We start from the raw sequence: 25,412 nt of genomic DNA, 5'->3' as shown, positions 1-25,412 counted from the left end.
GCTATACAGTCCAATGCTGGTGGCTTTTTTTTAACCCTCATTCCCTCTTGCCATTGTGCATGGTGCGTCAGAACATTCAAGTTTTGTGAGCACAAATGAACCTCTGTCTCCAATAAATGGAATGTAACCTAGGTGAATTTGCTTGGATGTCTACAAATGTTTAGACATTTAGTGTGTTTTCCAATACAATGAAAACATATTAATAAACACATAATTAATATTTTATAATTTTATAAAATCTTTTATTAATTTCAGCACCCAAAGAAAGCCTGTGATACTTCTGAATGTAGTCAGCATGTAATGAAATGATTAGTTGATTGGGTGAATGCAAGTCGGTGATCAGTATATTGAAAAATACAATAAGAATGAAGAAATAACAGGTATTTCATTCTTGAATTCATGGTTAGTTAATACACAGATGAAATGGCAAAGTAATTGGTTCAATTAAAGTACTGTTTATTTGATACCTTGTACATAATTATTGACAAAGGTTGACCTAGCTCAATGAATCACCACATTAAACTATGACGACAAAACCTGAGTCCCATTTCCTATTTGTGACATTAGAACAATCCTGTTCCCATAATACAGTGGTCTGTGAGGTTCTTAGGTAAAGGGATGATCTTACTCTGACCAAGAGTTAAAAAATACAAACATCTTAAACAACTGTTAATAAAACGTATGTTCCATACAAGAACATAGCACCAAACAAAGTCTTAAAAGACCTTTTTAACAAAAACTTACAAAAAATATTTATCAAAGATTTCAGCTATAAAGATACTAAATTTCATTCCTTGATGTATCCCCATGAGGCTTCTAACACTAGCATGGTTTGTGATGTGGTAGTGTTAGAAATTGAACTAAAAAAGATTTTACTGATGTGTTAAAACAATATCATTGATAAATCAGACATGCAATAAAAACAGACCTTTCACATAGCTGATATATATGAGGAAAAATTCACAATGAAACTTAGGGGCACATAAAAAAAAGTTTGAGATACAGTAAAACCTAATGCATTCAATATGCAATTTATGGATGGCTTTAGCTTTCACTCTGTATCCATACATACAAACATCAGGATCTAGGATAGTACTAATCAAGAAAAAATAGAAACAGTAAAATAGTAACCGGGTTGTTTGCTTTAGACCCAATTTTATTAAGAATAGTAAAAATCTAAAAAAAAAAAGGAAGAAAAGTCAAACAATCTAGTGACAGTACTGACGAGTGAGAACAGGATTTGCCGTACAGAATAAATAAGTACTGAATAAATCATGTAAGAGCACCATGCACTTGCTAAAAAAATTGCTACAGGAAGCAAAATCTTTTTGTTAGCACCTCATTATGACCACCTACAATACAGCAAAACTTTCATATCACCACACTAAAATGAAGAAACAAATGAAGCCACAAACTATAGTTTTTATACTGAATGTCAGTACGGTGTAGTCTGCTCAGCCATTCTAAATGCTAAAGCTTTCCCTCTAAAATACCACGTTAACATGTAAAAACTACTGTTTGTCCTCTTTTAGGCACTTATGTCATTTTCAACACATAGCTACCCCCACCATTCTGTTTTTGGAGCATTCACAGTGTATTAACGCTGATACTGTAGCATAGCACCAGAAATTCCTATGATGAAAACAGACTTTAAAAAAGCACCATAAAATGATAAATTACAAGTTAGTTTGTTTCTTGTACTAAAATGTGTTTTGAGAGCATTATGACTTGAATCATGGAGAATTAAAATATATCTACTATAGAAATACAGTACATAAAATGATTACACATTTAATATTGTAAGAAGGGCAAAAGTGGCAATGTAAAAACAGTGCATTATAGGGCAAATCAACACCAAAACATGATTCCAATCTGTAAAACATCAACAGTTTAAGATGTTAGCCCTGTACTGACAAATTGAAAAAGCTTCAGATTATTTTTTTGCTAAATCATGTGTTTAAACATAGATTACAAATAGAAAATAGGAATTTAGGAGAATCAGATTATGCAAAATGCAAAAACCTCTGATGTTAGTCCATGTGAAATTAGGAACTTCTGTTCTAAGCTGGTATGAGAAAAATTATCTAAAATTGCTAACTGCCTCTGTGGTAAACAAAAATGCCGTAAAGCTACAGTTTTGTTTGCAATAAGGAGACAGCATATGACAATCGATTCCCTATTGCTAATACTAACATACACTAAACTGAAAATATAAAATTGCTAAGACACAGAAACACCACATAAAAATAGGCAAACTTGCTAAATGTGGTACTGTGTTGTATATAATAGTGCTAAATAATTTGTGAAACAAACAAAAAAAATCTTCACAGTACAAAGCATATTGATTTTGGGCAAATGTTTGTTTACCACAGGGCACATCTTCAGACTTTTTTAAACATGATTTTCTGCATTTGACCTAAAACACCTTTCCTAATTATATAATATATATAGTTCCTAATATAGATATGGGCCCATAACAGAGTGACATACAATGGACTTACTTTTTGGACTTCACAGAATTTGACCAATCTAATAGTAATAGTTAGTCTAAAGGTGTTTTTTAAAGTCAGATTCATTTTCATTCATTCAAATTATAAATAGCTAAGTAGTATTTCTTCAGACCATGAACCCATCACAGAACATATATGAGGTAGTGGAAGTTCACGACTCGCTCCGTAAAATTTGTTTTTTAAAACCATATCAAGCACAAAAGAGATATACAGTAAATAAGATGGTCAAATAAAACCAAGAAAGTGTCTGTGCATTCTGGAAGCCTTGATCGCACATGTAAAACTGATCAGGTCATTTTAAAACATAAAAACTGTGTAACAGTAAAAACAGATAAAATAAAATCTGTGAGATCAAAGTCTGCAGAAACACCAAATATCTTTTAAAAAGTAATTAAAATTTAGGGGTGGGATTAAAAGTATTGTTATTAGAAAATTCCACTTTACTACTAATCTGCTAATGAAACTCATTTTTGCTGCTACTGTTGCTAAAAAAGAAAACTAGGACTCGCATTTGAAGTAATCCTTGAGGGGGGCAAAGAGGTGCCGGATCACAGGTACACTCCAGGATCGTCCCAGAACCTTCTGCCTCTGTCCTCGGCCCATGTTGTTCACATCTGTGTAATGTTTCGGGAAGCCGAATATGCTGCAATAGACAAGACTATCATTAACAAAAGCTTAAAATCCTTAATGTGTGTATGCCGCTCAGTGAAGGATTGGCGCCTGGGATTCCGGGTAGGCTCTGGACTGAACTGATAAGAAGTTACAGATAAGGAATGAATGAATAAAACTCCATAATATTATATATTTTGTGTGTTTTTCTGTGCAAGCACACTGTATATTTTAGCTGCTGCTTAACATCAGATATTTGTTTATGTTCCAGCATAGTAGTGAATTGACTGGCTGCAAGATAGAGACTTTCACACAAAGTAGTGAACTGACTGGGCCAATTATAAATAAATGGGAACCTGAGAATTGTGGTTAGTATAGTTTTCCTCCAGCCAGAAAGAGTACTGTGTTAATGTATATGTGTGTGTGTGTGTGTGTGTGTGTGTGTGTGTGTGAATTATATGTTGTTGACACGAAACTGTAAAATTTCCTTGAGTTGCTGTGTAAATTACTTTACTATGTTTGCAGTATGTTCTAAGCAACTTCTTAAAGTAACTTCTTATGTCTATGTTTCTCTTTCATGTTTAAGCTCACCTCTCCATCTCTGTACACCAAAGGTAATCTTCCTTCTCATTCATGACGACCGGCAGAGGCCCCATTTTTCCTTGCTTAATGGAATTGGACTTAGTTGTAATAGTTCGAACCTTGTTAAACTGCAAAAACAGGTTAATAAAATGTCAGGGTTTGTGATTATTTGGCTAATAAAAAAAATCAGAACACGGTTAATATTAATCTTTCCTTCCTTCCTCAATCTGACCTTTGCAACTCGCCCAACTTCCAAGCAGTCCTGCAGCTCCAACTTGTCAGTAGATGAGTTAGCCAGTGGTCTGGTGAGATACATACTTAAAGATTAAATGATTTACATTATTTTAAGGAAATTTATTTGACTAGATCTGATTTGATCTATGAATTCTGCATTTTTAATAACTTAATTAACCATTTTTCTAAAAATGTAAATAAATTAAAAAAAACTTTATCTTTCTAGGCACATTTGGACTAAAATGGGACTTAGGAGGACTTGAATATTTATCACCTGTTCATTCCAGGTAGATTGCCCCAGAAGTACCGTGCTCTGTGGGCAGGACTCACTCTCACGGCATCAATCATGATTGGATTACACTAACAACATACAGAGAAAGCAATAATATTTTAACTGATCTACTGCACATGATAAAAAATTACAACAAAATATATACAGGAAATACAAATATATTACACAAACAGGGAAATATTTTGGATGACATTTGTATTTATTTCTGTTCATTATTACATATTTCTCATTTGTTAAATTCAGCAACTTAATGGTCAACGTGCAGTAAAATATTTGAAAAAAAAAAGTGTTTTGTGTAACAGAAATATTAAAATTATTAAACAATTAGTTTTCTTAGAATATCAAAAAAAACAAACAAACTGTAATTTCATCAAAAATGCCAATGGCTAATAAAAGAAAAATGAAACATTTACAATGTTGCAACAAACATGAAAAAATAAAAACACTAACAAAAAAGTGAAAGGAAAAAGTGAAGGATATTTTCTTACCTCCAAGAAGCGACAGATGTCAGCTTTATCATGGGCACTCATGGCCACCACATTCTCAAAGAGCCAGAAGAATGGGCGGTCATCGTCCTCTTTCGGCCTCATCATGGTCAACATGCGGTAGTACTCAAAGAACAGTCGACCTGTGCCTTCTGAGAGAGAATCAAAGAGAAAGGTGGGAATCATCAGGCGCACATACGTCAGTTTAAAAGTTCTTGACGTAAAAAAAAATATATATATACTGAAAACCAAACATTAAACTCTTAACATTAAATATTCTTAACATTAATGTGCCTCATTAGTATTACCACATATAGTAATGGATTTAAAGTATTTTACCATATATTCTAATTATATGTATTGGAATATACTGAACCACATAAAAACATGCTTTCTTTTTTACATGGGCTACCTTACCGAAAAGGCCTTTTCTGGCCGGATTCACCATGGACAGGTCATTACAAGGACTGCCACCAATCAAGAGGTCAAATGGCCCCCATTCAGCTATCTACAGCAGACAAATTTAGAATGTATTACAAAACTTAAATTATATCACCTTGATGTAAAGGTGTATGCAACATTTTGAATTAATAAAAAATATTCAGTAACTGTACATTAAAATGTGAAGACAAATATGTGTTTAGCAGGTTTTTGATCATACAACTTTTGTATATTATTTGGAAAATACAATAAAAATACCATAGTAGTGAAATGACAAATCATATATGGAGTTTTAATCTTAAGTAGATGACAGGAAGCCAAGTAATTCCTATTGGATGTACTTACATGTTTCCTAGTGATGGTGCGTACATCATTGACATATTCAATTTTTCCCTCATGCTTGATCATCCCCACAGCAATAGAATCCTCACAGATCTCAGAAGCAATGTAGCGCTCCACTTTAAAGCCCAAGTCTTTCAGAACAAGGTAGCCTGTCCAAGGTACCATACATTTTACTATTTTTCTCCTTAAATACAGATTTTGCAAAAACACCACCACAAGTACAACCCACCATTTTAAATTTCTATATAACACAGCAATAGGAACATTGACTGACCTGTGGCAATGCCATCGAATAGGGAGAGTACTCTGATTGGCCGACGTTGATGGGCAGGGATAGAAGGGTAAACTCTGTGTGGCTCCTGTGTGGTAGTAAATGTCCAGTAAATGCACTGAGTTTAATTTTGCACTATGCTAATTAGGCTAGCAAGTAAATGAAGATTATGATCAGGGTTTCACATTGCATGCATCGCCACATTTGCCTGCCACCTTTTAAGGATGCTCAATAACTGCAAATAGACATGCTTATATTGTTTCTGACTGTTATCTTTAAAATATATAAGGCATAATGCTGGGCAATAATAAATACACTCACAAATTCAAAGGCACTGTTGTTGGCAAAGAACTCCTGCACCCTTACACTCCAGTCTGTTCTAAGTTTGAGAATGCCATATTTCTTAGGGGGTAAACAAATGTAGCAGCTCCACGGATCTATATCCTTCAACTTCTCAAAAGTACCTGGCCCAACCAGCACATCCAGACAGTCCTTACAGAAACACCTATGAGAGAGGAAGTACAGAAGGATTAAAACATACACACAGTTTGTTTAGGTTCGGATCACACCTGCCACTAATGTGTCCTGAGAGATTTGATCATTAGTGGCCAGCATAAAGTAAATCTTGTGGATGTACTGTAATCAAATCACTCAGATCATATTCTGAGGTGGTACATATGACCACACTATACTTGTAGTATGAACACCAAAGTGATGTGATGTGTCTTGATGTGTGAATTGATGTCTTGATGTGTCTCCAACATTAATACGGGCCACCCACATCAACTGTGTCACTGCCCCAGCCAATTCAGTCTAACTCAGACTGAAACATGCCTCTTGTTAATTATGTTTCTGCCACAAGGATCTAAATATATATTTAATTTCAACCTGTACACATTTGAAATTAAGATATTCAATGGCACTTGTGGTGTGTTTATGTTTTAGGACAAAAACTAACTCAGTTATTTCAGTGTTTCTAAATGTCTGTTTTATTCCTGGAGCAGGAACTAGAAATGGTGTGAAAAACCTAATCACAAGACGCATTTACATTTCAGGTGCGAACGAAAAAGCGGTACAGCCGTCATATGTGATCAGATCACCCGAGATGCATATTAATGCCAAGTGTGAACAGGGCCATAGATACTTTCAACTGAAGACTTTTAAAAGACATAGAGGATGGGGAGGTCCTTTCCCCTTGCATTTCTCTGGAAGGCAGATGGGAGGTAGACAGTAGTAGTAATTGCTATGTTAATTATTAGTAATTGCTATCTGTGTTTCTTTAAAAGTTACCTGAAGTCTGCCATTATATCTTTTCAAACTGATTTTAATGCAGTGTCAGTGCACAGCTCAACGTACTTAGAGAACACTAACAGAACTGCCAGTTATGATATGTCATTAAATTGATGTAATGAGTAATGAATGTAACTAAGTAATTGGGGGGGGGGGTACAATTATGCATGGTAGGGCACCATTTAACTGATGGATGTGTCACAACCTCCATATGATCATTCCACAAACTTTATTTACTAACTTTATATACAGAAAACATGTTGTGTTTTGCAGCATATTTTCTGTATTTTCATACATTTTCTGGATAACTCATCATAAGAAAGAAAAAGAGAAAGAGACAGAAAGATAAAGTGATAGAAAGAGACAGAAAGAGAAATAAAAATGATCTTAACCTGCAACAGCTGGCGTTGCCACAAAGAACAACCTCAAGTCCAGCACAGCACACAGTGCAGTAAGACTGATATCCATCTTCATCATATCTGAATAAGGTCTCTGTAAAATTCTCCTATAAAGGATCACACACACACACAAATATCAGTAACATTTCATAAATAGTATGTATTTATGCAAATCTCCTAGACAGTTTGGTTGCAGATCCCAATAGTTTACCTTGCATTTTAAACAAAGGCTTCCTTCAAAAAGTGGATGGAAAATGTCAATGTTGGCAGTTCCACATGAAATACAGAAATCTGGAGGTGTAAAAAAGAAACAAGCACGTGAGCTTACATATAAATTATTTAAGGTACAAAAAAAGATAAAACTCCAGCCAATATAACACTCACTCTCAATGTTTTTGCCCTTGACTGTGACTTCAGTGACCATCTGGTCTGTTGAGTATAAAGATATAAGTATGAATTTACAAACATGCTTAAACAACCTTTTGCAAGTATGAGGCCCAATAAAGGATAAGACTGATGTAAAGATATGGCAATTACGCTACAGCTTTTTATGACTAAGTTACTGTAGAACCTACCTCTGTTGTAGTCCTGATTGGTGGGGGGATTGTTGGGTGGCCTTCCCCTTTGGACATATTTTCTCTTAGCTGGGGGCTGATAATCAGACACGGATGAGTCTGAGGACTCTGTCTTTTGGTTGGCAGAAGAATCTGAAATGTACATGTATATTCATGAGTTTACATTGTAATTTGCTTTATATTATTACAAATGATGATCACAAAATACTAAAAAAATATGACCCAAAAAGCATTATATAAAAGGTATTTGTACATCTGTTAATTCTACTTTTTTTAATTAAGTGTGTAAGAGTTAGTTTCTCTGGATCCTCCCCATTGATGCAGTCACAGTCTGTACTCTTCTGAGAAAATGTTTTTAGTAGACTCTAAAATACAAACTCCATTTTCAGAAAATTTGATAATCTGTGCAAAATGTTAATAAAAACACAAAATAATGATGTAAAACTCAAGTATATTTACATGATTACATTGTATAGAAAATAGCACAAAGACAATATTTCAATATTTCCAAAATAAAGGTGGGGAGGGTTTCACCACTCAGTAAAAGAATGCATGGGCAAACACAAATTATTCAAGAATCATCATTCAAATTAAATAGTAAAGAATTTTTGGATTTCATCACATACAGTACATAATATAATTAAAAGATTCAGAGAATATGGAGAAATCTCTATACACATTGGGCAAGGTCCAAAACCAATATTAGCTCGCTATGATTTTCAATTAATTAACTGAAACATTTCTGTAATGGAAATCACTACATGAGACACCTCCCAGGTCAGAAACACTGTCAGAGAAAGCTGCAACCACAAATGCAAGATAAACCTCACAAATGCAAAGAAACCTTATGTATTGTTTCAACATCCCTGCTGCCTTCTCTGTGCCTGAGCTTGTTTAAAATGAACTGAGGCCAAATAGAACAGTGCCCGCTGTTCTGACATAACAAATTTTTTTATTATTTTCAGAAACCTTGCCTGCTACATCCTCAGCGCTGAAGCGAAAAAGGACCATTTAGCTTGATATAAAGCACACATTTCAAAAGCCAGCATCCATTAAATGGGTGCATTAGTGCATGTGTGACTTGCAAATCTGTGAAGGTACCATTAATGCTAAATGATATATACAAATTTTAAGCAAAATGCTGCCATTTAGGCAATGTCTTTTTCTGGGGAGGCCTTGCTTATTTCAATGAGATAAGGGCAATTCACAGTCTGCATGGATTACCACAGTATGACTCATTAGTAAAAAAGCCCAGGGGCTAAACTAGTCCTGACCTGTCATCCATTGAATTAAACTGGTGCATTATTAAACAAAAAACAAAGAGACCCCAAACTTTTGAGCAAATCTTAAAACAAAAAAGAAGGTGAAAACATTTCACTTCCAAAATTACACCAGCTTGTCTCTTCAGTTTGCGAATGTTTACAGTGTTGCTAAAAGAAGTGGTCATGCAACCCAGTGGTAGATATGCCCCATCCCAACTTTTTTAGAACGTGTTGTTGGCATCAATTTAAAAAATGGGCTCATTTTTATTAAGTAAGTTAAGAATAAAGTAAAATTAATTCATATTAAGTAAAAGACGGTTGTCAGCTTTAATTATATACCATGATAAAATGACCAGTGATACACAAATGGTTTTAATTCAAGTAATTAAGTAGCTACCATCATTTTGGCATGTGTATTCTGAAATAGTTTTCATTGAACAGTATACAGTAGCTTTAATAAACAGTGGTGTTTGGTTCATATTTATTTCATTTTAGGATTTCTTTAGAGTTAAACAAAAAAATGAGAAAGCTTTATTAGTGTCTTATTAAGTTTATTAATGTCTGTGGTGAAATATTTTCAGGCATATTAAGCTCTTTGGCCCTTTTTGTGTATTTAAGGATCTTGCAAAATATGACCAACTGCATCACTCATATCATTATAGAAATGTTCCATGACATGACATTAACTCTTACCATACGTGTCAGGGGGTGTAAAACCTTCAGGACCAGAGGGCTGAAAACCCCCAAAAGCCCAGTCCATCATAGATTTGATCTCCTTTTCTTTGTTCCCAGCTGAAGAAAAATTCTTGGAAGCACGCTCTCCTGCCAACTACATACAAACAACACCATCATGCTGCAACTGACACGGAAGCTTCAAATGTTATGCCAAAAATAACAAAGAAGGGTGTTTTCTGACTGAAAGGTCTGCTGAAATTAACTTTATTTAATTTTATGTTGAGATAACAAAGTCTGTAAATGATTGTTGTCCACAATACCAGTACTTCTGAACAGATTATTTTACAACAAAATGTAAAAGACAGTTGCTACATTCAAACATAAAAATGAACATGTGTTTTTGGACAGCAACAGAAATAGGCTAAATTTAATAGATATAATGACATTGTGTGGCATATTATCATTAAGCTTATACAAATGTGTCACGTCACTTTACCTCAAGAACTTGGTAAATGGCATCTTTGTAAGCAGGCAGACTGGCAAAGGAGTTGTTGCAAAAGCACTTTGTAAATGCAGCAAAAGGCAAAAGCCTATCTGTATAAATCTGTAAGGATAAAAGTGTCAGTACTGCATCTAAAGGATGTAAAATGAAAAAAGATGGCTTCAATATGGCAACTAACTCACCTCAGAGTACATGCCATCTCCAAACCATTCAACACGTCTCATAGATGGAGGAGATGTCTTAGACTTCCAGGCTACAACCATTCCTGGCCACCAAGAGAAACCCTTGACCTTCCCCCACACCAGTTCTCCAATGTTGAAACCCTTTCCATCCTGCAGGAGTAAGAGATACAAGGGAACAAAAACAGACAAGATCATATTTGAGAGAATGTGCTTAGCTCTGCCCTTCCGAATCCTAAATAGTTATCATTTCGCAAGACTGGTATAAAATGGTTATATTTACCAAGAACAGTTAGAATTAATTTATTATTACATAATCATCATTCAAATTCATACCTTCCCTCAGGCTAATTTGTTGCAATGGCTTTAATACAAATATTTATTAATGATCTCTGACATATCTGTAGAATTAAGCATGCTATGGAACCAATGTTTATTTTTCTATGTTCTTGCATCAAAGAAAGATTTTTGGTACATTTTTTTGGTTTTATGTATGTAATTGTCATGTCACCACAATTTATGGTTCTTAATAAATGACTGATGCCAATACTATTTTTGCTTGCTGCATATATTAGTTCATAACAAACTGATCAAAAGAAGGACTCTGTGGTCAACAATTCAACAATAATTCATAAGAAAAAATAAATAAGAGGAAATTACCTGGTATTTCCCTTGACCTCTTTTTCCAGGCTTCGGACTTGGTGTAGAGATGTTTGATGTGGCCAGGCCTCCATCTTTCTTCCCCTGGAACAATAAAAAAAAAATTCCAACTAATGTATAAACATGATGAAGTTACAAATGGCCAAATGTTTAGACACAATATGAAATGAACACGTCAGAAACTAGCAGGCATACACAAGACAACAAGATTCTATCTGCTAGATCTTTGGTCCAGGAGCAACTTTAAGTTGTTTGTTGACAAAAACACTATGCCATAAACAATGAAATGGTGCATAAGCAGATAGCAGCAGGATGCCATGATGGAAAGGACAGAAGATGTAGTGAGGAGGCCCTAGTTCTTTAGGAGGGAGCGCAAACAGAGAGCCAGAATTGCAGCCAGCCAACAGAACAGTAGCAAGACAGCATGGTAGACCTGGACAGGTACATACCACCTCTGCTGTGTTTTCCTTTTGGAGGTTCTGTGGTTTGTCCCAGGTGCCTGAGCCAGCCTGAAAGACAGTGCGTGCCTGTGGCTTCTGGCGCAAACTGTTTTCCCAACCGAAAATCCCCCTAGTGGAACCCTGAGGGACAATAAAACACACACACACCCTCACTCGTGCCTTTCACCTCCCAAAGCCGCCCCGGCGGCAGAGCTTCCAGGGAAATGTTAAGAAAAGGAAAAGATAGTAGGAAAGACTGAAAGCATGATTAAACATCACTGATGCTAATTCCTGTAGGTGTATATAGAATTAGAACTGCCTTATGTGTGATTTGAAAGTTAAAAACAGTTTTTACCTCTTGGGAGGGAGTGGTCCAAACTACGTCATCTTCAACAAAAACCATGTTTCCATCTTTGTCAATTTCTGCAATACAAGAAGTCAACATAAATCTCGTTGATGGATATCTATGTTTTCTAATGTGAACAAACTAACAGGAACATAACTTAAATCTAAAATATCTATAGAGCATTATCAGATTCCTATATTCATACAGATCATTTTAATGAATGGCACTTAATTCGTTTTGAGAGGATCAGCCTCCATTCATCACTACAACTAATGTGAAGAGAGGGAATGACATGATAAGAAGTCTTAGATGATTTTTCAAGAGGAGGACAAGCTGAGGTTTTGAAGCATTTTCTGGTAGTTACTTGCTTTTTAATCACTTAAACCGAGCTTAAAACTGCTCACACCTGTCTTACTGGTTATGTTCCACAGTCGCACCGTGCACGGCTTCACTGAGTCTGAAAGGTCAACCATCTCTGGAAAACAACATATTGTTTTCATCAATCCAGGTGGCTTCTGAGAGCATTATGCTTACTTCCCCAAAGAGCATAGCAAGTAACTACACAGAGATGCAATGTAACAGGTTAGTGAAAAAGAATAAGATATTAGTGAAGAAGAAAATACGTTACTTTGTTCAGTAGTAAAGCAGTAGCATTTGAACACATCACTGCTCACCTGAAAATGATCACTGAATAATACAGTAATAATGTATTTATTACCATATAGTGTTACAGCTCTATGTGAAGTGAACTTTTAAAAAAAGGTTTAAAGTAATGATTCACCAAATATATAATATTGAGGACAATAACTGAATGAATAAATGAATGTATTTATATAATGTTAAAAATTGTATTTAAAATATACAAATGTAAATATTTAGGGCAATAGACTGTCACTTTAATGTTTAAGTTATTTTACTAAAATATAATTAATTATAATTATATTTGAAAATGCCATCAACATTGTATATTGCCAATATTTGTCTATAAGCCATTCTGCCACAAATTATACCAATTTCCAAATTCCAAATTCCAACATCATCAATTGTAAACTAAAGGATTATTATTTAGATATGTTATTCTCATCAAACAAATGATCCAGAAATAACTATGAAACTAATTTGTAGCAGAAAAAGTCTGGCCCTTTAAGTGATAAAGCATCAAAAAAACTGTTTGAGGAAATAAACCATTATACCAGTTCTGAAACTGAAGTGAAACAAACACATGTAGAAGTTAAACAACTGCAGGTTGAATCCACAAACGAATGTAATTATGACAGATCGCACATACAGTACTCTGCAGAAGTCTTAGGCACCTAAGATAATTATATATATTTAAACTAAAGCCTCCTCAGTAAACGTGGTGCTTGTATAAATTTATTTATAATCACAGTAAATACAAATATATATATATAAAACAAATAAGAAATATAAAATATTTTTTTTTTCTATAAAGTAGTAGGTGAGAGTGAGTTTGAAGAACAATGTTTTTGTTCAGATTCTCCTTGATTGCATGAATTTGTTAAATCAACAGCACACATTTAAAATTATTATTTATTAACCGGTAAAACTAGGTATTGGATGATAACCTTAAATAATGCGGACTCCACGAGGAGAGATTTGGAAAAATTTAAACCGATACATTCACACACAGAATATCACACTCACTGGAATAATGTTATTTGGTTTTATTCTAATATTGGGTGTTATTTGTTGTTTGTTTTTTAGCAAATAAACACTTACTGCTCAGATAAATAGCTCTTTAAAATTAATAATCTCTGGTGTCTAAACTTTTTGCACAGTACTGTATATGGAGGTTGTGTGAAATAGCTCAGAACTGTGTGTGCAAAACTACAATAGTCCATATGAAAGGTTTACAAATCTTACCCTGCTGGAGCTTGTCTAAACTGAAAATATTTAAACTACAACTTTTCATACACTTAAATACAGGCCAATCCAGCTCATGTAAATATAACCTGTTTTTAAAAAATTAATTCACTTTGTGTACTTACTTGATGCCTTCTTCCTTCTGCCATTTCTGACAGGCGACATCTTAGTGCTGGTATGTTCTGAGGATGAATCGTCATTGTTTGAATCCTGCATTTTGCTCAAATCAGAATCACACAAGCTGTCATCCAAACTCTTCAGATCTCCATTCTCCACTGCCTGTGTTCAAGGTTTACACATATTATTTAAACAGAAACATTCCAGATATAAACAGAATATTATCACAATATACAAACAATTTAAATACAAATATGTTTTTAAGTCAAACCCCGGATAGATGATTGACATTGTTATTATTATTATTATTATTAATAATATTATGTCTATATCATTATCATTGTATTCAAACAAAAAAGCTATTTTGCTATCACTCAATTTAAGTTATGCAAAAAAAATTTTTTTTGACATACCATTTTCTTATACATGATTTGTTTTTATAGAACCATGTTACACTTATGCATACCTGAGCAAAGACTTTCTCTGATTCAAGAGGTGGACAGGGTAATGCCAACAGGCTAAGGATAAGTTTCCTGAAGACAGAATCTGGCCCAGTGGTTCTGAGGACAGAGCTCCAATGTTTCTCCAAAGAAGAGCTATCCACACTACCCTTAGTGTGTCCGTTTGTCTCCTCACTGTCTCTTTCCTCCACAAGTTGGTATTCCAGGAACTCATCTCTGAGCTGTGTGGATGCCTCTAATGTGGCTGAGAGGCCAAACTGGGCACCAAGGTCTATGACAGCTTTGCCTGTGACTTTTAGCCTTCCCTCTGGGCTAAGAAGCTGAGACATACTCCTTAGGATACCATCACTCAATGGGAGGCCCTCAGCTACACTAGCGGTAAGTGCCTTATAGAACACTTTACATTCATCCTGAAAGTCCTTCAGGGAGTCAGCCATTTCAGCTTCCTTTTCAGACAGAAAGTCCTCCACAGCAGCTCCACCAAAGTTGAGCTCAGTGTTTGGAAGATATAACTTTGGGTTCTCAAGGATGGTTGAATCTCGTTCTTTCAGGAACCGTACAACAGCCTGAGGATGGAGAAAACTAGAAGCATAGGAACGTAGAAGACCACTGGCTTCCCGCAGAATCTGTACAAGGTCTGCACGAGCAGAACCATCGCGACTTTCCATGCGATCACTAAAAGCGCAAAGAGATCTAAAGCAATGGTCCAAGAACATAAAAGTGACTTTGAGTTTGGGTTTCTCAAGCTGAGAGCAGATGAGTTTAGCCTTGCTGTCATTTTCACAGCAGGAACCAAAGTATGAGATCAAATCTGTCCAAATTTCAAGAAGCCTGTGGATGAGAATGCAAAACTCCTTGCAGTTTTTGGAAAGGGTATACACTGGCCTATCAAGGCCAACAACACCTGCAAAAAGCCCTTTGAGATTGTCATTGTTAGTACAGCAAGTCGAGTAGTGTTGATAAATGTTATCAATCAATTCCTGAGTCTCACTGGACAGGGCCATTACTCCAGAATGGCAAGCTGAATTTGCCAATTCATAAAGGCCACCAAGAGCTACCACTTTTGGGTTGAGTTCCTTCAGTTTCAAGGCAACCTTTGCAGATGTCTCATCCTGGTCATCGACATAAAATGCTGCCATATTGCTCAGAGGTATCTCAAATTTTTCCAGGGTATCCACCAAAGACTTAGCAACAGAGTCATCTGAGTCTGCACAATCAAAAACATCCAGGATTCGTATGCGATACTTTGAAGCCTTTTCGTCAAAATAACCTAGAAGCACTACATAGGCAGAATCCCTTTTATCACTTTTGTTGCCCAATGATATCTGTCCATAAAGGTAAACACAGTAAGGGTTCTGCTTGGCAGTAGAGGAAATGTCCTTTGGGTACTGTAATCCAAGAACACGTCTAGCCGTGTGGTGAGAGACCTTGCTATCTTCAGCAGGCAGACAGTGTGTTTGAATGAAGCGCAGCATTAGTTCACTGCACGTGAAGGAATTACTATGCTGCTTTCCTGTTGATAATGCCTTTTTTGTGGCTATCTTGTGCTTTTTACCCTGCTGGTGATATTTTAAGCCAAGTGATCCTGAGTGAAGCACATTTACATTCATATTACAGACTGTGCAATATGCATATTTATCTCCTAGAGTGCTGGGCTTGACCCATGTGAAGATTTCTTGCCACTGAGGATCATATGTGGCATTCTTCATTTCATTTACATCCAGATCTGTGTCAGAGTCCTCTTTGCCTTCTCCTGAGGAAAAAATATCAAATTAATTAAGCATATTTTTATCCACATAATATAACTTTCTTGTCTGTAAGAAAAATAAAATGTAAAAAGCGAAAGAAAATACTAACAATAATTTCAAAAAAATATAAACACATTCTAAAAACTGTTCTAAAAATATTTGTTAATTTATTTAAACTTTTATTTAATTGATAAAAGCACAAAGAAAAAAAGCAGTGTTTTTAATGACAAACCTAATTTTAAACCAGAAATATATGTATCAAAACCCATTAAAAGTAATATCTGCAACACCAGAGGAGGATAGATTCTCTCTTATGAGTCTTGGTCTTCCTGCTGAGTAATTTTTTTCCTTGCCACTCTCACCCTTGGCTTGGAAACTGATCTGTGTAAAGGAGCTATGTATAAACCTTTGTTGTAAAAAGTGCAATATAAATCAAAATTAAATGATTGATTGATTGATATAAAAATGTTGGGACAGAGGCAAATAATACAAAAATATTTTAACTGGTAACAAGTGAGGTCATCATGACAGAGCATTAAAAAGCATCCACCATAGAATTAGTGTTTGCAAGCAAGGTAGGTTCATGTTTCAGCACATAGTGTCAAACATACATGACAATCAAGGCCTTCAGGTGGTTCCTCTTTGGGAAACCATCATGCTACAGTGAAAAAAAAAGCCAAATTGTTTTAGGAGTGCACTGAAAAATCACTGTCACTTAACACAGTCCACCACTGCATCAATAAATGCAACCTGAAACTGTATTATGCAAAAAGGGAGAAATAGATTACTTTTGCACATAAGCGACGATGAGTTCTGTGGGCCCAAAGGCATTTGAGATGGATGTAAATACACTGGAAACATGTTTTGTGGGCAGACAAATCCATGTTTCTGTTGTTTTTTTTGGGTAAGATTGATGTTTATGTGCTAAAAATTAAAAACACTCTCCATACGATTACCAAAAAATGCAAACACAGCATCTGTGATAGCATGGGAAATGTGCCTATATGTGAAGTTACCCTAGATATTGAAGCATTTATTGATTTTCTGGAGAGACATATGCAACTATTCCAAGGAACTCCATATCTACATCAGCAGGGCAATGTCAGATTTCATTCTACATGTGTTAAAAAAGCATGGCTTTATAGACATAGAATGTGAGCAAAAACCCTTCTCCTATTACAAATATACAGCCACACACTGCTGTGTCGCTTATATACAGCAAATATAGACAAAAATTCTATTTTGCAAAACTGCAACAATCATTGTCTTCAATTCCCAAACAATTTAAAAGTATAACCACAAGAAAAGGTGATGTTACCCAGTAATAAACATGCCTCTGTCCCAGGATTTTAAGTCTGTTGCAGGCATCAACTTTTAATATTGTTGATATGGAACAAATTGAATTTGTTTACCATTGGAAACACTGCATAACTTTGTTAGTTTGTTTGTTAAATAAATGTTAAATGAATTAACAAATTACTGATTTCATTTTTAGAAAGTCTTTTGGAAATGAGGTTGGAAACAAGTTTTCCCAAGCCTGGTCCTGAAATATCCGCTGCACATTATAATTATTTCAATCATAAGATTATTACTATTTTAAATTCACATTCACAGAAAATGAATATATTTGTAGTGATTTTAGAATCCACTCGTGTTATTTTTAATTATAACTATTCTTAATTATTTATATTTATTGATTATGAAAAATTTAATTACGTGTTTACCAATACAAAATGCCCTGTGAATAAGCCTGTTTTGTTTACTGTGATATAAAAGATAGCAGAACATTAAAAGCTCTATGCTTTTCTATAGGCATTTATAGGTAAGTGGTATGTTAGGGCAAGAATAAACTGTCATCAAACAGGAATAAATCAATCAGTTAGAATTTCTCTGTCTAAGCTATATACAGTCTTACCAGGGGTACTGCTCCTTGTCCTAGTCTTTGGCCTTGAGTGAAAACTAGGTCTTGGACTTGCGAAATCAATCTGCTGACCATTGCGTGCCTCAACTGGGTTGTAAACCTGGCCAGTGTTGTTAGCTTGAAAAAATTTCCTAAACCATTTCAGAAAGGTAAAGTTTTCCCCGAATTTCCCGGTGGTAAGCTGCTCCACTGGAATAAGCTGTAATAAGAAGCAAGTAATGAGAGATCTCTAAAGAGAATTTTAAAAACATTTTATCTAAAAATTCATATAAATCTACAGGGGTTGGACAATGAAACTGAAACACCTGGTTTTAGACCACAATAATTTATTAATATGGTGTAGGGCCTCCTTTTGCGGCCAATACAGCGTCAATTCGTCTTGGGAATGACATATGCAAGTCCTGCACAGTGGTCAGAGGGATTTTAAGCCATTCTTCTTGCAGGATAGTGGCCAGGTCACTACGTGATGCTGGTGGAGGAAAACGTTTCCTGACTCGCTCCTCCAAAACACCCCAAAGTGGCTCAGTAATATTTAGATCTGGTGACTGTGCAGGCCATGGGAGATGTTCAACTTCAGTTTCATGTTCATCAAACCAATCTTTCACCAGTCTTGCTGTGTGTATTGGTGCATTGTCATCCTGATACACGGCACCGCCTTCAGGATACAATGTTTGAACCATTGGATGCACATGGTCCTCCAGAATGGTTTGGTCGTCCTTGGCAGTGACGCGCCCATCTAGCACAAGTATTGGGCCAAGGGAATACCATGATGTGGCAGCCCAAACCATCACTAATCCACCCCCATGCTTCACTCTGGGCATGCAACAGTCTGGGTGGTACGCTTCTTTGGGGCTTCTCCACACTGTAACTCTCCCGGATGTGGGGAAAACAGTAAAGGTGAACTCATCAGAGAACAATACATGTTTCACATTGTCCACAGCCCAAGATTTGCACTCCTTGCACCATTGAAACCGACGTCTGGCATTGGCATGAGTGACCAAAGGTTTGGCTATAGCAGCCCGGCCGTGTATATTGACCCTGTGGAGCTCCCGACGAACAGTTCTGGTGGAAACAGGAGAAATGAGCTGCACATTTAATTCTGCCGTGATTTGGGCAGCCGTGGTTTTATGTTTTTTGGATACAATCCGGGTTAGCACCCGAACATCCCTTTCAGACAGCTTCCTCTTGCGCCCACAGTTAATCCTGTTGGATGTGTTTCGTCCTTCTTGGTGGTATGCTGACATTACCCTGGATATCGTGGCTCTTGATACATCAAAAAAGACTTGCTGTCTTGGTCACAAATGCGCCAGCAAGATGTGCACCAACAATTTGTCCTCTTTTGAACTCTGGTATGTCACCCATAATGTTGTGTGCATTGCAATATTTTGAGCAAAACTGTGCTCTTACCCTCTGCTAATTGAACTTTCACGCTCTGCTCTTACTGGTGCAATGTGCAATAATAAAGATTGGCCACCAGGCTGGTCCAATTTAGCCATGAAACCTCCCACACTAAAATGACAGGTGTTTCAGTTTTACTGTCCAACCCCTGTATATCATAATGCTATTGTAATTCTAGTTCATATGTGCAGAAATGAAAAGAAGGTAGCACTCACTTTTTCCACACCCATTTTCCTGAAGCCTTCTTGTAGAATACTAAAATTTTGAACAAAATCTGTCTTTTCTTGGGACTGAAATTTTACTTTGCTTATGTTGATGGACTCTGGGAAGAGCCAATCCATCAATTGACAATAGCATGCTCCTGCAGAGAAACATGCAAACTCAAGTATTTATTATGCACTTTATCATTGTATATTTATAATGCTTATATCTAGGTGTAATCTAAATGCCATTAGTCCGATATTAAGCACTGCTCCATAGTAAGAAATAATCACAGTACCTGAACATAAATTTTCCACCTGAGTGAAGTTGGTTTTTAACATGCTGTTAAGCCAGGCCAGAACTTCGTAACGGCTCCATTTATCTTCTGGGCCTAGGACCACGTTTGTTGCCATCTTCTAGTTTTCTACAACAAAAACAAAACTGTAAAAAATATAATTTGTGGGAATGCACCAATATGACAATTCTGACCAATGATGACACAATGAATAATGACAAAGTATATTTTTATGTAAATAACCACAAAGCAAAAAGGGTAGGACAAAACACACTTTTGTTAGGATTAAGAGGAATGTAACATTTAGTTCCAGATGACCACAAATAAAGTAAAATGCACTGTATATAACACCAAATGTTGAGCAAAATATTGTAAAAGAATTTTTTAACATTTACAAATCAGTATTACTTTAACACAGGGCTGCGCAATTAATCAAAAACTAATTGAAATTGATATTTAGAACATCTAATTTACACAAGCTTGTCTATCTCAAATATATATATATATTTTTTTTTACTTTTCGTTTGCATGTGCTGTGTTTTGACAATAATTAAGACATTGAACAAAAATAAGTTAGTTGTAAACACTGAAAAAAAAAGCAAAACTAAAGCGACCAAAGCATAACCACACCAAATATAAACAGTGCTCAGAAAAGAAAGGAACAAGTTCCCAGCAACATTAGAAGGAATATCCAAGCTTCAATATAGGAGCATGTTTACAGTACAAGCCTCGTCACTGAACTATGAGGGTTGAAAATACAAAAACAAAATAATCATACATTATTTGCAATCATGGTATATCGCCCAGCACTACTTTAATATTATAGCAATGAACAGCATATACAGTTTATCATAATTAAACATTAGTTGTTCAGTTTAACAATTATTTGTAATTATGAATGTATTACATGGAAATAGTGTTTTAAGTTGTTATTATGCAATTACAGAGGCAGATGTTATTTGAATAACCACAACATTATATAGAAGGCAAATTCTAAATCGATTAATGGCATTTTATCTATGCTTGCATCATCATCTATGCTTCCACTGTATTATACATACCCAAACTGTTAGTTCACCTAGTATTTTCAGTGCAAGAAACTGTAGCTCATCTGTTCTTCACAGTTTGTACTTTGTCATTCTCTAGTCCTTCATCAGTGGTCACCAGATTTTGGGAAATTTGGGAATTTATGAGAATTTATTCGAATTAATTGGAAATATTTGATAATCTAAAGGAACTATATCATACACTATCATTAATGTACTGTTTTAGTCAACAGCAGACATGAAGGCAAAGTAATACAAATAATAACTTTGACACAGTCGCAAGCGGAACTTTATAAGTGCCTACTTCTTTCATTAAACAATCAAAAGTTCAATCAAAAAACAAGCAAAAGAACTCATGCCTCCCCCACCACCTACCCACTAAAAAATACCATTCAAAATGTAAAACCAGCCTTCCTCCTTCATAAAAAAAAAAATAAAAAAAAGAAAATCAAATTTAACATAAAATCAAATAAAGGTATTTTCCCATAAGCTTCTGAAATCTGGCCTCTGAAAGTTCTGCATTTTTGTTTCATATTTCCAGGCTTTGTCCTGAACTTCCTGTATTCCCCATGTACAAATAAATAATTAATAAATATTAGAGAAACCCGTTGAGGCCTAAAAATATAGGTAACTTGCCTATGCTAGTCTTGAAATGTTAACATCTTGCTAGCCTGCTAGTCTTGGCAAACTCTCTTAAATTAAATTGATCATTGAGCTTTTCTGATTTACCACATAGCACGCAACTGTGGCCTTCACCTTGATTTAATAGTTGCTTAAATGTTTCTATGATGATATTAGAAATGATATTACTGTCAATAAAAATATGAACCTTGTCAAAACTTACCTTTAGTCCAAATGTGTGTTTTCAATAGTGGTGAGTGTCAAGTTTCTAGAAATCATGTGGACATATGCTGTACATGTAATGAAGGAATTAACAGTGTAGGGGGTGTGGTCTCAATAGCCATGTGCCTGGGATTGAGGAGCAGCTTTGCTATTGTGCTTTTTTGGTATCATATCTAATTATTTTAGCCATGATTATGCTTCATGTGTTTTTGACCAACAATATGTACGTTTCTCACCTTTAGCATTGAATATTCTTATTTTATTCCCATTCATTCCTATTAATTCCCATAACTACCTGTAAATTTCCATTTATTCCCATGGTAAATTTCTCAACTTTGAAAATTCCCGAAATTTTGCAACCCTAAATATAAAAGTAGGACTACAAAGGGCAAAAATTTCATCAAAGTGTAGCTGATAAAATGGACAATGAGTGTGTGACTTTTGGGAAACAGTATCAAAGCAAGGAAAATGTAGTTTAGTAATATTGGAACTAAATTTAATAGTAACTGTGAACATATATATGTATTATATGATATAATAGAACATATATAATTTAGTTAAAAGCACAGTACTGCTGTAATCTAGAAACCTGAGATTTCTTTGAGCATCTGAAACTTACACAGAGACCCTGACACACTGTAGGCAGCACGTGGAAGAAAGAAGGTAAGCAACAAGAGGGAGGGGTGGGGACTTCCTTCTTTTTCTTCGTCAGTTCCGACACGTTGAGTGCATTTCCCGGCCCTATTTGCTCTACGCATGCCCAGAAATTCACACGTGTTTACGCCACTTTTGTAGCTCAGCAGGGGAGAGTGTTTTGCACAGGAGAAAGCTTTGCCTTCAAGAGTAACACTACCACGAGTTTGTCTTTCTGACTGTCCTTCAGTTTTAAACGCGTTTTTTTTTTTACAGCTGATATGTCTGTCTAAAACAAAACATTGATATTTTTAACGGAAATGCACTCGTTTATCTACCATGAACAGATATTGGTCTAAGGTAAATACACAGTGATATATTGTATGGAGACTGTGGCAAAATAATTTTGCGTCTGTGTCTTTGTAAACTGCTGTTTATGTAAGTGTTTATTACAGCAGCGAGCCTTTCCGTTTTCCACAGTTAGTAAAGATGATTTAAACGCGCAAACTTTAAGACCAGGACCCATCCTGAATTTTGACAACTGTCGTATGTGTATTTTGTGTTTCAGACTGTAATGAGGAAAGTAACGTTGGAGAACACGAAAAGAGAATCACGACAGACAACGGAGAAGACTGGACGTTTTTCTTTTGAATTAATATTTAACATGTAATAAAGTTATTTGGAACTACTGACAAGTCCACTGTCATCATTGCCTTTCGTGACAAGCATTAGATGAATGGTATTATTATTAGCAGCAGTAGTATTAGTAATATTAGTATTTGGATTATTATTGATTTCACACAATGATCATAAATGTAAGCACAGTGGTATGCCATTGCCATTCAAGCAATAATGTTTGTATCTGTTTAAACTTATGAATGATAAACAAATTAATTCTCGATCAATATATTATTGAGGAACGTATGTGTATATACGCGTGATTTAAACGCATGCGCAGTTCCAATCGGTCAGCAACTCTAAACTGAGAGCGATACTCCTCCCCCTACCACTGTAGTGAAAAAAAATGCCCGAGAGAAAAATCTCGCGGGTTAGAATTTGCCGCGAATATTTCCCTACATCGGAAGTTTCACTTTCAAACATCCAGGAAATGCTTGATTTTTAACTACAAGTCCCAAATCCGACAAGACGGAATTAAAGCCCTATAAATGAATAGACACGTTTTGCACACTAGTGAAACAAAAACAACGGGCACGCCGGCTTTCTGCACATACCAGCTCAAACACTGTCAGATACCTTCTGTTCCTCGTACGTTAAGGAGTTATATTAAGTTTCAAGGAAGTGTTTTGCAAGGGTCTATCATTTACGTTTTGCCTGACAATTAATCTTTATCTTAAGGTTGACAAAGAATCAAATCTAAGTCCCTTTGTTTCGATATGTTACACCAAGTAGCGAAGTAGCAATCTACACGATTTGCATTGAACCCTAAAGGAAAGAACAGTATCTCTTTAAAAACAGCTTAATACATCCTGGTCTGGACGCTGTTTTCATTGTCGTACACAAAGTTAACACTCTTTGTGTTAGAAGTGTCTCTTTGTGCCTTCGTGGTCCCAAAAACAGCCTTTGTGCCAAAACGACACCTTCTGTATTTACAGAAAGACTTAAGCATGCAAACCCTCTGATTTCGCTGCAATAACCCGAGGCATGAGAAAAGTTGTTTAAACTGAGCGTTGCTCTTTAAAATGGAATCGAACCTACCCCGGTTTCCTCGGTTTCCCCGTCTCCCCTCGCTCCTCGCTCCTGCAGGCCACTTGTAATCGCTAGTATATAATCTGCAGTTCGTCCATCTGCAGTCCCCCCCCCTCCCAATTTTATCCATTTGCTTAAAATGATTGGTGTAGGGATGCGAGGGACGGCCGAATCGTTTTTGCGGAACAGGATTGGCTGAGATGGTCGAGGCAGGGTCCTAAAGCGCGCTAAACTAGACTAGGTTTTGATCATCTCCAGTTACGATTGTCACGAGGCAGTGATTAGCCATGCAGTTAGTGGTTCTTATTCCAGAAAAGTTCAGTTCGTACATGAATTAGTTGTAAATCACATGCTAGAAATGTGACTTTGGATTATCTGACATCATTTTTTTCACTAATTATTTAATTTAGCTTTTCGTGCTAAGTTATGCATTTGTACTATGGGGAAACGGGCAAAAACAGGAATGTGAGAATGTGCACTATTATTAAAATAAATTAATACAATTTAAAAAATATATCAAATAGGGAAAGCAAATTATGCGCTCGGGTGCTCATCTGAAGGGTGTATATCTACCACCAAGTGGTTTTAACTAGCGGAATATTCGCCCACTAAACAAAATTAACAACTAGTGTTTTTTTTATCTGATTATTTGAGTTCCTCCAGGGGAAGAGGATATACGCGATACGTCTTGCAAACTCATGCTACATTCAAGTGCAAGTCAGGTGGTAGATTCCTCCGATGACCAATTTTTTCCCCGACTTGGTCGCGTTCATGTGGATGCTCCACAACGTTCCCATTAAACAAGGAACGTCCCTGGACGTTCAAAATAGGTCTAAAAGTAGTCTGTCCGTCAATTACATATTTTAAACGTCAATTGACGTCCAAAATCCATCTTAATAAGTTAGTTAAGTGGTGACCAATCGACAAGGTCAGTGGACGTCCAAAATGCGTTTTATACAAGTAATTTATTTCGCGGGCAATTAATAACGTCAATGGACGTCCAAAATACGTCTAATAGTCAACGTCGTATCAACGGCTAAATGTTCAATGGGTTGACTTTAGCTT

The 25,412-nt window shown here is 35.8% G+C and overlaps 1 protein-coding gene across 3 annotated transcripts; it reads right to left on the bottom strand.

Moving 5' to 3' along the window:
- Window positions 1-444: 444 nt before the first annotated feature.
- On the bottom strand, window positions 445-24,396 carry dnmt3ba (DNA (cytosine-5-)-methyltransferase 3 beta, duplicate a). 3 transcript variants are annotated; one of them, XM_066644706.1, is made up of 26 exons: window positions 24,357-24,396; window positions 20,122-20,247; window positions 19,838-19,983; window positions 18,219-18,423; window positions 14,561-16,308; window positions 14,103-14,256; window positions 12,500-12,568; window positions 12,103-12,170; window positions 11,757-11,888; window positions 11,308-11,391; window positions 10,651-10,800; window positions 10,463-10,570; window positions 9,985-10,120; window positions 8,030-8,161; window positions 7,839-7,883; window positions 7,666-7,745; window positions 7,449-7,561; window positions 6,088-6,271; window positions 5,770-5,854; window positions 5,499-5,644; window positions 5,130-5,220; window positions 4,716-4,864; window positions 4,210-4,295; window positions 3,934-4,003; window positions 3,711-3,829; window positions 445-3,153 (listed from the first exon to the last, which is right to left on the bottom strand). In XM_066644706.1, exons 2-26 carry the CDS (start codon window positions 20,234-20,236, stop codon window positions 3,009-3,011), a joined length of 4,560 nt encoding a protein of 1,519 aa, XP_066500803.1. In that variant the 5' UTR covers window positions 20,237-20,247; window positions 24,357-24,396; the 3' UTR covers window positions 445-3,008. The 3 variants fall into 3 exon arrangements, with proteins under 3 accessions (XP_066500803.1, XP_066500804.1, XP_066500805.1); XM_066644707.1 differs by lacking the exon at window positions 11,757-11,888; XM_066644708.1 differs by lacking the exons at window positions 11,757-11,888; window positions 12,500-12,568.
- Window positions 24,397-25,412: the final 1,016 nt, after the last annotated feature.

The sequence above is a fragment of the Hoplias malabaricus genome, chromosome 14 (genome assembly GCF_029633855.1).
Source record: "Hoplias malabaricus isolate fHopMal1 chromosome 14, fHopMal1.hap1, whole genome shotgun sequence".
Lineage (NCBI taxonomy): Eukaryota > Metazoa > Chordata > Actinopteri > Characiformes > Erythrinidae > Hoplias > Hoplias malabaricus.
Note: the sequence above shows the minus strand (reverse complement) of the source record. Positions and strands in the feature narration are given on the sequence as shown.